Source organism: Trichechus manatus, unplaced genomic scaffold (assembly GCF_000243295.1).
Source record: "Trichechus manatus latirostris isolate Lorelei unplaced genomic scaffold, TriManLat1.0 scaffold00198, whole genome shotgun sequence".
In the NCBI taxonomy this organism is placed as follows: Eukaryota; Metazoa; Chordata; class Mammalia; order Sirenia; family Trichechidae; genus Trichechus; species Trichechus manatus.
This window is the reverse complement of record NW_004444134.1, coordinates 4,505,845-4,520,969: the sequence shown is the minus strand read 5'-3', so window position 1 is coordinate 4,520,969 and position 15,125 is coordinate 4,505,845. Positions and strand designations below refer to the sequence as shown.

At 41.5% G+C, this 15,125-nt stretch overlaps 1 protein-coding gene across 3 annotated transcripts in view; it reads left to right on the top strand.

Moving 5' to 3' along the window:
- The window catches only part of LOC101351447 (serpin B9), a 30,611-nt gene extending 20,293 nt beyond the window's left edge, over nucleotides 1-10,318 (top strand). For 2 of the 3 annotated variants that reach the window (XM_023742037.1, XM_004387912.3), the window contains exons 3-7: nucleotides 2,552-2,689; nucleotides 3,054-3,171; nucleotides 4,841-4,983; nucleotides 6,738-6,893; nucleotides 8,106-10,318. In XM_023742037.1, the coding sequence (XP_023597805.1) occupies nucleotides 2,552-2,689; nucleotides 3,054-3,171; nucleotides 4,841-4,983; nucleotides 6,738-6,893; nucleotides 8,106-8,510 (960 nt within the window). In that variant the 3' untranslated portion in view covers nucleotides 8,511-10,318. Of the gene's footprint in view, nucleotides 1-1,757; nucleotides 1,781-2,551; nucleotides 2,690-3,053; nucleotides 3,172-4,840; nucleotides 4,984-6,737; nucleotides 6,894-8,105 lie in introns of those variants that run through there. The other variant, XM_023742038.1, reaches the window with a different exon arrangement.
- The last annotated feature ends 4,807 nt before the right edge of the window (nucleotides 10,319-15,125 follow it).

Sequence of the window (15,125 nt, the reverse complement as noted above, 5' to 3'; positions counted from 1 at the left end):
TGTTGTTCAGTTTCCATGTGTTTGATTTTTTTCCTTGCTTTTTGTGTTGTTGATTTCAACTTTTATGGCATTGTGATCAGACAGAAATGCTTTGTATTTGTTCGATGATCTGGATTTTATTGAGGGTTGCTTGGTGGCCTAAAATGTGGTCTATTCTGGAGACTATTCCACGTGCGTTGGAAAAGAAAGTATACTTGGCTACTGTTGGGTGCAGTGTTGGTATGTGTCTATGAGATCAAGTTGATTGATTGTAGCATTTAGCTCTTCTGTGTCTTTGTTGAGCTTCTTTGTGGATGTTCTGTCCTTCACCGAAAGTGGCGTGTTGAAGTCTCCTACTACTGTTGTGGAGCTGTCTATCTATCTATTCAGAGCTGTTAGAGTTTGTTTTATGTATTTTGGAGCCCTGTTGTTGGGTGTGTAAATATTTATTATCGTTATGTCCTCCTGGTGTATTGACCCTTTAATCATTATATAGTGCCCTTCCTTTTCCTTAGTGGTGGATTTTACTTTAAAGTCTATTTTGTCAGAGATTAATATCACCACTCCTGCTCTTTTTTGAGTATTGTTTGCTTGATATAGTTTTTTCCATCCTTTGAATTTTAGCCTGTTTGTGTCTTCAAGTCTAAGGTGCATCTCTTGTAGGCAGCTTATAGATGGATCATGCTTTTTTATTGAATCTGCCACTCTCCGTCTTTTATTGGTGCATTAAATCCATTTACATTCAGCGTTATTATTGATAGGTATGAGTTTAGTGCTGTCATCCTGATATCTCTTTTTGTGAGTTGTTCACAGTTTCTTTGTTCTCCTCAATTTTCTGTGCTGAGTCGTTTTTCTTTATGTATTTTTTTTCATCTTTTTCTTTGCTGTAGTTTTTGTGTTTGTTGGATCTTTATGTTTTTCTACTTTTTTATTTTGATTTGTAGGATTGTTAGATTCCTTTGTGGTTACCTTACATATTGTTAACTTTAATATGGCAATTCATAATGTATACTTTGCTGAAAATAAGTATACATAGTTGTATATTATTTTAACATTTTCTCTGTGTCTGTTTTTGCAACCTCTTCTTTTCCCAGTTTTCTTTTTTGGCACTTTTTCTTATTTTTGCCAAGTGTTTGTTTGCTTTTGTTGTGTGTGTTTCTTCCATGGGACCAGCTTTAGGATTCATTTACCACTTTATATTTTCCCCTAAGTTCTTAGGTTTTTTTCTGTACCTTTTCTGACATTTTGGGTTGAAAGTTTTGTTCAATTTATTTCTTGATATTATTAAAAAATTAATGCTGTCTTTTTGCTTATATCTTTGACCAAATCCTTTGGTTTGATATATATTTTTCCTATTTTGATTATTTTCTAAATAATCTAATATATAGTTATTTAAAAGAGTGTTTTAAATAATTATTTAGAAGAATTATTTACTCAGAAGAGCTGTTTATTTAGAAAAGTATTTTCAGTAGTTTCTTTGAATGGTCATTTCCACATTCTTGGTATTTTATTCATAATGTTACTTATTTCTGCTTTACTACATTGAGATCAGAGAATATAACCTGCATAATATCTGTATTTCCGGATTGATTGAGAATTTTCTTATGTCCTAACATATGATGCATTTTTAGAAATATTAAAGTAACCTTTTAAAATTATATAATTCTTTTTGTAGAGTATAATTTTAATAACTGTGGTTTAGTCATATTAATCATATTGCTCATTTTATACCCTTATTTCCTTTTATCTGCTTAATCTGACAGAAACAGAAAGTGATGTCGTGTAAAGATTCCCACTACAAGTGTGTATTTCTGTCCATTTTTCCTTGCATCTTTAATGCCTTTAACTGCATCTTTTTTTTCTTTCTTATCTTTCTGATAAAATTAGGGGTAAGTTTTCCTCTGATTATTTAGGGCACTTTTGTGTTTTCCTTGGGGTGCAGGATTTAATAATAGCCCCTGTTCTGAACTCCTCTTGCCCTTTTCATTTGTTCCTATTTTTGTTGTCGTTAGTTGCCATTCAGTCAGCCCCTAACTCATGGAGACCCCATGTTGCCCAGATCAGACCGTTGTGATCCATAGGATTTTCACTGGCTGAGTTTTGGAAGTAGATTGCCAGGCCTTTCTTCCTAGTCTGTCTTAGTCTGGAAGCTCTGCTGAAACTTGTTCGGCATCATAGCAACATGCAAACCTCCACTGACAGATAGATGGTGGCTGCACATGAGGTGCATTGGCTGGGAATTGAACTCAGGTCTCCCACATGGAAGGTGAAAATTCTGTCACTGCACCACCACTGCCCCTACTTTTTCCCGTTACTCATCTTTAAACAGGAGAGCTCTATTCAGGCAGAACAGCCAAATCTTTTACCCACTTGCTTTCTGCTCTCTCCTGTCTCTGTCTCTCTGACGTGGAGTGCTTCTTTAGTATGTTTTAAATCCTCAATTAAGATAAAAACAAATTCCCTGTAAAGAAACATTTTATGGAGTATTTAAGAACACGTTTTGCTTGCAATTTTTTTTTCTCTCTTTTTTTATAGCAAAGAGCAATACTCATAATTTTATTTTTCTCAACAGGCTCTTTCTTTAGACATGGAGAAAGATATTCACCAAGGTTTCCAGTCGCTTCTCACTGAAGTTAACAAACCTGGAACTCAGTACTTGCTCAGAACGGCCAACAGGCTCTTTGGAGAAGAGACATATGATTTCCTGTCAGTAAGTTGAATCAAACAATAAAAGTTGTATTCAAACGCCTGGTGGTATAGCATGAAAGATCCTAGAGAGCTTGAGAAACATATGGTAAAAAGAAAATTTTTACTCTCAATTCTATAGTTATACCTTGAATTATTTAAAATTTGACTACTTCTGAAATTCATTATTTATCTCTGGTTATTCATGGCTTAGTACACAGCATTTCTATAAATGCTGATATTTTAACATTGTGTAGACTAAGATATGACCACTTTTAAGAGATATGTAAGCTCTTTTTAATAAAAAGTATGGAATATGCAGAATTTGGGGAAGCTTGCTGACATTTTATTTAGCATGGCAGCCTCATGAAACACCTTTCTCTCCACAGACATTTAAGGAATCCTGCCTTCGGTTCTACCATGCTGAGCTGGAGCAGCTCTCCTTTGCCAAAGCTGCAGAGAGGTCCAGGAAACACATAAACACTTGGGTCTCAAAAAAGACTGAAGGTCAGAATTGCAGTTTGTCTCCCACTTCTCCTCATCGTCCTCCTCTAATTTCACTCATGTTTACGACGTTCAGGATGATGTTGACTGGGCCTCATGGCGTGTTTGAACCTTGGTGGACTTACAAAGGCGCAGGTCATATCCTTGGCTTTTCAGCAATAGAGACTTAATTTTGTCTATTCTCCCAGGACCAGAATGACTGATACAAACCTCAGAAGAAAGCTACTCATAGGCAAGACTTCAGTTTAACAACTTATACTGAAAAATCCTCTCACTTGGCTTGTAGTGCTGGCACTGTCAGGTTACTCATCATTTTGGAGCTGTATGTTTAGGGCCTTGTCTTTCTAGATTCTGTGTGGACTGTCACCCCCATCCCTTTTACTCATTATGGTACTTATTGTCTGTCCCTCATGTCTTCCATTTAAGTTTCCTTAATTAGGCTTGATAAGCCTCTGCTTACAGGACAACTGGAGTCCCTGGGTGGTGCAAACAGCTCAGCACTCGACTACTAACTGAAAGATTGGTGGTTCAAACCACCCAGAGTTGCCTCAGAGGAAATGCCTGGTGATCTGCTTCTGAAAGGTCACAACCTTGAAAACCTTATGGTGTGCAGTTCTACTCTGCAGCACAAAGGGTCATCATGAGTCAGAACTGACTTGACGGCAATGAATTTTTTGCGGGGAGGCTGGGGAGTTTGTTTATACAGAAACTAGAAACCCTCTCCCAGGGCTAATCAATTCTACAGACTGAAAATACCCTCCATTTGGGGTTGGGTCTGATTCACTTCTGTTTTAGAGAGGGACATGCTCTAACCTTGACCCCAAGATCAGTGATGGTGTGATGTGTGAACCATGCACGTTCTCTGCACCAACAATACTTAGTACCACGAGAAACATTCCTATTTCTGTTAATACATGAGACAGTGAAAAACAAGAGGTGGTCTTTGTTTAAAGACTTAGAAATTATTTCCCCATTTCTTCTTGTAGGAGGAAGTGGAATATTTACCACTCATGCCCTCTTGAGGCAGTGAATTTTCAGGGGTGTTCTTAGTTTACTGAAAAGGTCCAACTTAATATCCAGGGGAAGAAGGGATTATCTTTCACTTGTCCCACATTACGTTTTCCAGGAATGCCTGGTGCTTTGTTTAGAGGATCATATAGTAGTATCTCTTCCAGAGGCTTCTGGAAGATCCTCTTGTACCTATCCTGCCCATTACCAGCTAGTTTCCCAGCGTCCCATTCATTTGGGCTGCCTCTAACTCATCCATGTGTGGTCCTGGCATGTTGGGTTAGATGTAATCTTGGAGCATTGGATCAAACACTCTCTTTAACCACAGGAGATAACCAAGGCCCTTTCAGTCTACCTCTCATTTCTGCTTGTCTTGTTCTCCAGCCTGGGGTAGTGTTTCTGCTTTCTACTAAACTGCTCTCTTTGAGTCATTTAGAAATCTTTCATTATCATCAGTTTTGTGGATGTGTCCCAAGTGTTGGTGATGATGAATACCACTTGTATGTGTTGTTTTTTATTTCTGTACGTAACAAACCAGACTCAGCAAATCTGAAAAAAGAATGTTTTGCTTTTGATTAATAATCGAGTGTCTACCAATATGTCTTATCACAGTTTACTTATGTTTTTATAAAACCAACTAAATGTACTCTACTTTTCTTGCAAGGTAAAATTCGAGAGTTGTTGCCAGGTAACTCAGTCGATCCACAAACCAGGCTGATTTTTGTCAGTGCTGTCTACTTCAAAGGAAGGTGGAATGAAGAGTTCAATAAAACATACACAAGGAAAATGCCATTTAAAATAAACCAGGTAGGGAGAAGCTTTCAAAATCTTGCTAGTTTGATGAAGAAATTGAATGGAAAAAATTAACTTTGTAAAAGCATAAATAACTGGCTAAAAAAATCGTATTTAAGATATTTCTGAATGAATTTTCAAACTCAGTAGAAAAAACTGAAGGAATTAGAAGTATTTTCTACCCGTAATATTTGTGTTTGATTACTGCTCCTTACTGCCTCCTGTAATTTCTCATACATTCATTGCTGCCACCTGATTCTGGAAACTTAAGATTTTCCCTTAAGCCCAGGTTGCTTAGATAGAAAGCAAAAAATAGGTGTTAATGTCATGTGTGTTTGTGGCAGGGTTGGGAGGGGAGGGGAGGAGAAGGAATGTGAAAACACATTTCTATAATCAGCTATTTTTAAAATTAAGTATCGATTTGAATTGTTAATTACTTTATCATTATTAATTCAGTATTTATAAACCAAAAAACCAAGTCTATTGCTGTCGAGTCAATTCTAACTCATAGCGACCCTAAAGGACAGAGTAGAACTGCCCCACAGAGTTTCTAAGAAGCGGCTGGTGGATTCAAACTGCCGACCATTTGGTTAGCTCTTAAACACTATGCCACCAGGGTTTCCATAGCTTTCTGATATTAAAATTGACAAAGACCTTGGTTTTGACAGTGAAGTGTAACTTTACTTGAGGCAGGCATTAAAGTTGTTTGCCAAAACTCCCAGCCCCTGGAAATATAGAAATACATAAAATTTTAAACAATCAACCCTCTAGTTAAAGGGGACAGGGATAAACTCTTAATAGCATTTATTTTAGGAAATATTTTTATTTTTATAATAGATGTTCTATATAATTTTTAAAAAATTAATAAATACAACACTTCAATTAATTTATGCATTCATATACCTCTTCTGTATTTTTTATTATTTCCTTGGATTAGAGTATCAGAATTTCAATAATTGGATTAAAATGCAATGAAAACATGTATGGCCCTTTGTACTTGCGGGCAGGCAGCTTCCTGAGAAGGCTTATCCATTTACACCCCCTTCGCATCGTGTGAAACTGTCAGTTTCACCCCACCTTCATCAGCAGTGATGATCATGAAAACTTTTTTCTAATTAAATAGAAAATTTTTTAATTTAATTGTATTTGATTATATTATTTGCTGGGTATGTTTTAAATGAGAAAAGTCTGACCTCCTCCTCTGGAGAATGCACAGGATCATGTTTTGGTTTGCTGACTAAAGCATCTTGCCCAGGCTAATGTTGAGTTTGCTCATAATCAGTGCCTTTTAGTGATGACAGGAAGGAGTGGGCTGACATTTATGCATTAATTAGAGCATGGGAGAAACAGTGATGATTCAGTGGTAGAATTCTTGCCTTCCATGTAGGAGACCCAGGTTCAATTCCCTGCCAGTGCACCTCATGCGCAGCCACCACCCATCAGTGGAGGTGTGCATGTTGCTGTGATGTTGAACAGGTTTCAGCAGAGCTTCCAGACTAAGATGCACTAGGAAGAAAGGCCTGGTGATCTACTTCTAAAAATCAGCCAGTGAAAACTCTGTAGATCACAATGGTCCAATTCCATTGTGCATAGGGTCGCCGTGAGTTGGAGCTGACTTGACAGCACCTAATAACAGTTAGAGCATGAGTGTTGTTTCTGTTGTTAATGTGATAAACACTCTTGAGTCAACTGCAGCTCTTTCAGGAGTGGATATTGCCTGTTTCGATGATCTGTTTTTAATTCTATGTTCTCCTGCTGATTCCCAACAGAAGGAGCAAAAACCAGTGCAGATGATGTTTCAGGAAGCTACATTTAAAATCAGTTATGTGAAAGAGGTGCAGGCCCAGGTCCTGGAACTGCCCTATGCCGGGGAAGAGCTGAGCATGGTCATTCTGCTCCCCGATGACAATGTGGATCTAAGCATGGTGAGACTGTGTGATTGGAACTTCCCCTTCTGAATTTCTGCTGGAAGAATCCAGTGACACCCTTCATGTCCTTTCTTACTAGGATAGACTTGAGCACAGCTTCCATCTCTGGCAGTCACCTTTCGAGCTGGTGATGTGGGCAGACCCTGCCACGAAGCACAGTGCTTAGGCATGTGGGCAGGCAGACCCCGCCACCAAGCACAGTGCTTAGGCACGTGGACTTTGGGCTCGCACTTTTACGCAAGACCTACTTCTCCCATTATTGTCTGTGTGACTTTGCCAGATGATTTAACCACCTCAGGCTCTGTTTGCTTGTCTCTGAAATGGGGGTATTAATAATGTCTACAAGATAGGGTTGTAATTATCCAGGTGGCAAGCTTAGCACATTATCTGGAACGTAGTAAGCGTTCTATAAACATTATCCATTATTATTTTCATCACAATTGTTATTATTAGTGTTATTGTTTTGAAACCTAAGAACCTTTATTGCTATTCAGAACCTGAAATACTGAATGAGCTAGTCTTGCACTTTGACCTAACAAGGGGCAGAAGGGGAGGGGTTGGGCCAGGGACTTGTGGAGCACAGTGCTGGGGGTGATGCCAGAACAGCCTGCCATGGGGCCCCCCATTTTTGTTTCAGCATGGGTCATGAGGGTGAAAGTGTAGATAGTGTACCCACCAGATTCTAGGCTCTGGAACTGGGTGAAAGGCAGTGACGTCTTAATGTATTAAGGCATCCGTATGACTGAAGCCGCAGCCCATTTGCTTTCACTCTGTCCAGCTCCCTGACTGGGACACCTTTTCTCCAGAAACCAGGCAGAATGCTCCTCCTAGTCAGATTTCCCGATTTGGGTCATATTCAGAGCCCTTTCTTTTCCAATTGTTTTTCTCACCAGAATTGGTTTGTTTTCAAAACATCAAAAATAAGAATGTAAAAAAAACAGCGTAGTCATCTGGGTATTGACAGTTGTCAGGATATAAGGAGTTGTGCCTCCCGCTGCTGGTGTCTCCCTACTTGGCATGAGTTATGTATGTAAAGCATATGGGGTGCAGTGCAAATTCCTGATCGCATGAGTTTCCTGGCAGAGAGGGGCCGCTGGTCTTTTTTGAGCATTCGGCACCATCTGCAAGAGGACAGAGAGTACGTGTGTACTTGGACACATGTAGCTATCCCCAGAAGTATGAATCTCAAAGTCTTTTTCTGGTCTTCAGGTGGAAAAGAATCTCACCTTTGAGAAATTTGTAGCCTGGACCAAGCCAGATTGTATGAGCAGCACTGAAGTTGAAGTCCTCCTTCCAAGATTTACCCTGGAAGAGGATTATGACATGGAATATGTGCTTCAAAATTTGGGGGTAGTTGATGCCTTCCAGCAGGGCAAGGCTGACTTTTCTGCCATGTCGGCCAAGACAGACCTGTTCCTGTCGAAGTTTGTGCACAAGTCCTTCGTGGAAGTCAACGAGGAGGGCACGGAGGCCACAGCTGCCTCAGCCGCGGTGGTTGTGGAGTGCTGCCTGGAGGCCGGGCCCCGGTTCTGTGCGGACCACCCCTTCCTTTTCTTCATCAGGCACAACACAGCCAACAGCATTCTGTTCTGCGGCAGGTTTTCCTCTCCATGAGGGAGTGTTTACCAAGCATGAGAGCATGTCCTCCTTCTGTGTCCCCAGCCCTACTCTAAAGCCCGGGGCAGAGATGAGGGCAGGCACCTCACCAGTGTGAAGGATCCGCCAGCACTATTTCACTGTGCCCCTGCTCTGTCTCCACACACTGACCATGCCCTTATATGACTCAGTCAAGATCAGGGACAATGGGCCTTAATGACTCCCTGCTGTATTTAAGATGCAGTCCAGATCATGGAGGATTCTTGGCAAAGCTTTCCCTTATGGCCCCAAACTCTTTCTCCATCCATTCTGTGTATAGTTGATTCTAGTTACTCCGTACTTGTCCTTGTACTTCAGATCTTGTCACATACTTGCCTTAACCATTTCAGGAGTAATAAAAGCTGCTAGATATTACTATTTTATAGTTGTCCATGGACTTTTTAAAAAAGTTACTTTAGTGCACATTTTTATTTTATCATTTTTCAGCATTCACGGATTATCAGGTATGTGCCAAACACTGCATTATACGCTGGAGACCAGAGGTCTTATACTCTGACACCTAGCTTTAATGTCTATAGCTCTTGTGACAACCAGCTTGGACTCTTTGTAATTATTAAGGTTGTCTGTCAATTTGGCTGGCCCATGATTCTCAGTAGTTTGGCAGTTGTATAATGATGTAATCACTTCTAAGATGAGATCTTATATAATGTGATCACCTCCATGATGGGATCTGCTGTGAGTCACCAGTGAGTTGAAAGGGAGTTTCCTTGGGGTATGGCCTGCATCCATTCTGGAAGGACTTTCTGTCAAGGCTCACAGACTTTTGCTGGCTATGGATCCTACAGCAGGCTCCTGCGCATCTGACCTCTGATTCTTGGGATTTGAGCTAGCATCTTGCCTGCCGATGTTGGGATTCTTAGCCTCTGTGGTCTGGATTTTGAGTTTGCCAGCCCCCACAGCTATGTGTATCCAGAGAAGCCTCCAGCCTCACCCACAGACTTGTGACTTTCCACCCTCTACAACCCTGCGAGCCATTTCCTTGATGTAAATCTCTCTCTGGTTTTGCTTCTCTAGAGAACCCAGCCTAAGATATTTGGTACCAAGAGTGGTTCTAGAGAAACAAAAATGTAAAGATAAACTTTCTCAATTTGTTCTCAAGTTTGGTTATTCTTAAAGACGATGACTCTGCTTCTAGTGGTAAAGAGGGCACTGCTAATCCATGGTGTGAGGTGGCAATAGAAATATGCAAAATATCATCACCAATAGATCCCATATTGGTTAGAGGTGAGGCTGTGGGTGATCGTATGTTTGATACTTTTCTACAATTTGTCATAATGAGAAGTATAAGGAAACTGGTTGATCCTACTTTCGCTAGACAAAGTGGTGAAAGAAAGAGATGAACTCAGGGCTTCAAAGTCAAAGCTCAAGCACTGCATAAACAACCACAGAGTTTCCACTTGTGTCTTGAAAGAAAGCCTTATCTCTTATGGTAACAGAACTGATATTGCCGAAAACTAAACCCAGAGTCTTATTGTAAGAGTGGCTGAATTACAAGGCCAACTGAATTCCTAACCTCAAGTGGTGTCTGAAGTTAAAGTGAGGGCACTGATTGGGAAGAAATGGAATCTTGAAACTTGGGATAGGGACATATGTGCAGATAATCAGTAAGCTGGGGACACTGAGTCCCTAAATTCCATTGAATCAGCCCTTTCAACTGACCCTGCCCTCTTATTCTCATCTGAAGAAATTACTTCATCTTTGTCTGCTAAGCCCGCCTCCCCAGTGAAACCGTTAGTCCCTAAACCCCCATCTGATGAGATTATCCCAGCTGTGTCTGAAGAGCCTTTGTTTGAGTCATTGCCTGGGTCATCAACTGAGGCAGATGCCTTACAAGACAATGCTGAATGTCCTCAAAACACATTTTGGATTCTAGACCTATAACTAGACTTAAGTCCCACCGAGCCCCAAAAGGTGAAGTACAAAGTGTGACCCAGGAGGAGGTATGCTACACTCCAAAAAAACTGCTTAACTTTTCTAATATGTACAAACAGAAACCTGGGGAATATGTGTGGGAATGGCTATTAAGGGTGTGGGATAATAGTGCAAGGAACATAAAGATGGATCAGTCTGAGTTTATTGATACAGGCTCACTAAGCACAGATTCTTCCTTCAATATTTCAGCTCAAGAGGTTGGAAAAGAACCTAATAGTTTATTTGGTTGGGTCACTGAAGCGTGGATTATTCAGTGGCCTACACTAAGTCAAGTTGAAGTGCCAGACCTGCATTGGTATACTGTAGAAGAAGGTATCCAAAGTCTTAGGGAAATTGGAATGTTAGAGTAGATTTATCAAGTTAAACCTACAGACCCACACATGGAGTGCCCAGAGAACACACCTTTAACCACAATGGTGAGGAACAAATTTGTGAAGGGAGCCCCAGCATCCTTGAAGACTGCTGTGATTGCCATTTTATGTAAGTTAGATTTGACAGTGGGAACTTCCCTAACTGAATTAAGACATCTATCTACAATGGGGCTGATTGGACCCTGTGGTGGTAGGGGCCAAGTGGTGGCACTCCATCAACAAAGACAAGGCGGGCATGGTTACTGTAATGGTCAGCGGAATGAAAGCACTAATCAGAGTAGTCCGACTTGTATGGTCTTATGGTGTTGGCTATTTAGTCATAGTGTCCCTAGGAGTGAAATAGATAGGAAAATCTACTAAATATTTACTTGATCTGTACAGATGGAAGAATTCTAGATCAAATGAACAGCAGTCTAACTCAGACTGCCAGAATAGTCACAGCCCGTCCATCAATTCCTAGACTAGAGTGAGTTTAAACACCCACAACTCCTTAAATGAAGGGGAAGACTGTGTCCCTTTAAGGAAGGACACCACTACATTGCCAAAAATTTATACTGTTAGTCTTTCTCCCAGCATTCCCCAAAGAGATCTATGGCTGTTTACAATAGTAACTGTTCACTGGGGAAAAGGAAATAATCAGACTTTTCGGTAATTACTGGATACTGGCTCTGAACTAACACTAATTCTAGGAGACCCACAACGTCAGTGTGGCCCACTGGTCAGAGTGGGGTCATATGTAGGCCAGGTTATTAATGAAGTCTTTGCTCATGTCCATCTTACAGTAGGTCCAGTGGGTCCCCGAAAACATCTTGTAGTGATTTCCCCAGTTCCAGAATGCATAACTAGCAGAAACTCTACATTGGATCACTGACGTGGAGTAAGGGCTATTATGGTAGGAAAAGCCAAGTGGAAGCGATTAGAACTGCCCCTACCTTGGAAAATAGTAAACCAAAAGCAGTTCCGCATGCCTGGAGGGATTGCAGAGATTACTTCCACCATTAAGGACTTGAAGGATGCAGGGATGGTGATTCCCACCACATCTCCATTCAACTCGCCTATTTTGCCTGTACAAAAAACAGATGGATCTTGCAGAATGACAGTGGATTTATTGAAAACTTAACCAGGTGGTGACTCCAGTTGCAGCTGCTGTTCCAGATGTAGTTTCCTTGCTTGAGCAAATTAATACATCTCCTGGTACCTGGTATGTAGCTGTTGATCTGGCTGATGCCTTTTTCTCCATACCTGTTTCGAAGGACCACCAGAAGCAATTTGCCTTCAGCTGGCAAGGCCAGCAATACATCTTCATTTGCCTACCTCAGGGCTACATCAGCTCTCCAGCCCTGTGTCATAATTTAGTCTACAGGGAGCTTGATTGCCTTCCCTTCCACAAGACATCACGTTGGTCCATTATACTGATGACATTATGTTGATTGGACCTAGTAAGGAAGAAGTGTCAGTGACTCTGGACTTAATGGTAAAACATTTATGTGCTAGAGTGTGGGAAATTAATCCACAAAAATTCAGGTGACTTCCACCTCAGTGAAATTTTTAGGGGTCCAGTGGTGTGGGGCATGTCGAGATATTCCTTCTAAAGTTAAGGATAAATTGTTGCATCTGGGACGTCCCACAACTAAAAAGGAGACACAGCACCTAGTGGGCCTTTTTGGATTTTAGAGGCAACATATCCTTCATATGGGTGTGCTCCTCTGGTCTATATATCAAATAACTAAAAAAGCTACTAATTTTGAGTGTGGTCCAGACCAAGAGAAGGCTCTGCAACAGGTTCAGGCTGCTGTGCAAGTGGCTCTGCCACTTGGGCCATGTAATCCAGTTGATCCTATGGTGCTTAAAGTATCAGTGGCAGATAGAAATGCTGTTTGGAGTCTTTGGCAGGCCCCTTTTGGTCACAGTGCAGACTCTTGGCCTCATGGGGAGTTCCTTATGATCAGTTCACTGAAGAACAGAAAACTTGTGCCTGGTTTACAGATGGTTCTGTGTGGTATGCAGGCACCACTCTAAAGTGGACAGCAGCAGCACTACAGCCCCTTTCTGGGACTTGCCTAAAGGACAGTGGTGAAGGGAAATCCCCGCAATGGGCAGAAGTTCGAGCGGTGCACCTTTTTGTTCACTTTGCTTGGAAGGAGAAATGGCCAAATGTGTGATTGTATACAGACTCATGGAATGTGGCCCATGGTTTTGCTGGATGATCAGGGCCTTGGAAGGAGAATGATTGGAAAATTGGAGACAAGGAGGTTTGGGGAAGACGTATGTGGATAGACCTCTATGAATGGGCCAAAGAACTGAAAATATTTGTGTCACATGTGAATGCTCACCAAAGGATGGCCTCAGCAGAGGAGGATTTTAACAATCAAGTGGATAGGATGACATGTTCCGTGGATACCAGTCATCGTCTTCCTCCAACCACTCTATCATTGCCCAATGGGCTCATGAACAAAGTGGCTATGGTGGCAGTGATGGAGGTTATGCATGGGCTCAGCAACATGGACTTCCACTCACCAAAGCTGACTTAGCTACAGCCCCTGCTGTGTGCCCAATCTGCCAGCAGCAGAGACTAACCCTGGATCCCCCATATGGCACCGTTTCTTGAGGTGACCAGCCAGCAACCTGGTGGCAGGTTCATTACATTGGACTGCTTCCATCAGGGAAAGGGCAGCGTTTTGTTCGTACTGGAATAAACACTCTGGATACAGATTTGACTTCCCTGCATGCCGTACTTCTGCCAAAACTACCATCCCTGGACTTACAGAATGCCTAACCCACCATCATGGTATCCCACACAGCATTGCCTCAGATCAAGGGACTCCTTTCACGGCAAATAAAGTGGGTCAGTGGGTCCATGCTCATGGAATTCACTGGTTTTACCATGTTTCCCATCATCCTGAAGCAGCTGGCTTGATAGAACGATGGAATGGCCTTCTAAGGACACTATAATGGCACCAGCTAGGTGACAGTACCTTGCAGGGTTGGGGCAGTGTTCTCCAGGAGGCTGTATATGCTCTAAACCAGCATCCAGTATATGGTGTTGTTTCTCCCATAGGCAGGATTCACACATCCAGGAGTCAACGGGTGGAAATGGGAGTGGCATCACTCACTTTTACCCCTAGTGACCCACTCACAGAATTTTTGCTTTGTCCCCATGACCCTATGCTCTGTGGGTCTAGAAGTCTTGGTTTCAAAGTGAGGAATGCTCCCACCTGTATACATATCATTGATTGCATTGCACTGGAAGTTAAGAATGCCACCTGGCCACTTTGGGCTCCTTATTCCTCTGGATCAACAGGCAAAGGAGGGAGTTACCATATTGGCTGGTGTGATTGATCCTGATTACTGAGAGGAAATCAGATTGATATTGCATAATGGAGGTGAAGAATAGTGTGTCTGGAATGCAGGAGCTCCCTTAGGGCATCTCTTAGTACTACCATGCCCTGTGATTAGAGTCAATGGAAAATTACAGCAACCCAATTCCAACATGACTACTAATGGCCCAGACCCTTCAGGATGAAGGTTTTTGTCACCCTACCAAGCAAAGAACCATGACCTACTGAGGTGCTTTCTGAGGGCAAAGGGAATACAGAATGGGTGAGAACCCATTGCCGTTGAGTCGGTTCTGACTCATAGTGATCCTAAAGGACAGAGTAGAACTGCCCCATAGGGTTTCCAAGGAGCGCCTAGTGGAGTCAAACTGCTGACCTTTTGGTCAGCAGCCGTAGCTCTTAACCACCATGCAACCTAGCCACCAGAGTTTCTAGTTCTAAATACCAATTATGACCACATGACAAGTCAAAGAAAAGAGGGCTGTAATTGTTATGAGTATTTCTTCCTTGTATTTGTGCATCAAGTATTTTTTTCTTCACTTATAAAATATAAGATGTAAACAAGGCTAGTGTGTTTTCATTTACGCATGTTAGTTGTATCATGTTAGGCATAAGTATGATTTTATTAATTGTCTTTATTCAGAGATTATGTATGGTTTAAGGATATGTGTATAGGTGCCAAGTTGATAAGGGGTGAACTGTGATCGTTAAGGTTGTGTGTCAACTTTGCTGGGTCATGACTCTCAGTGGTTTGGCAGTTATGATTTAGATTGGCAGTCGTATAATGATGTAATCACTTCCATGATGAGAGCTGATAAAATGTGATCATGATGGGATCTGCTGTGAGTAGCCAGTCATTTGAATAGGAGTTTCCTTGGGGTTGTGGCCTACATCCAATATAAGTGGGCTTTCTAGCAAAGCTCATGGGCTTTTGC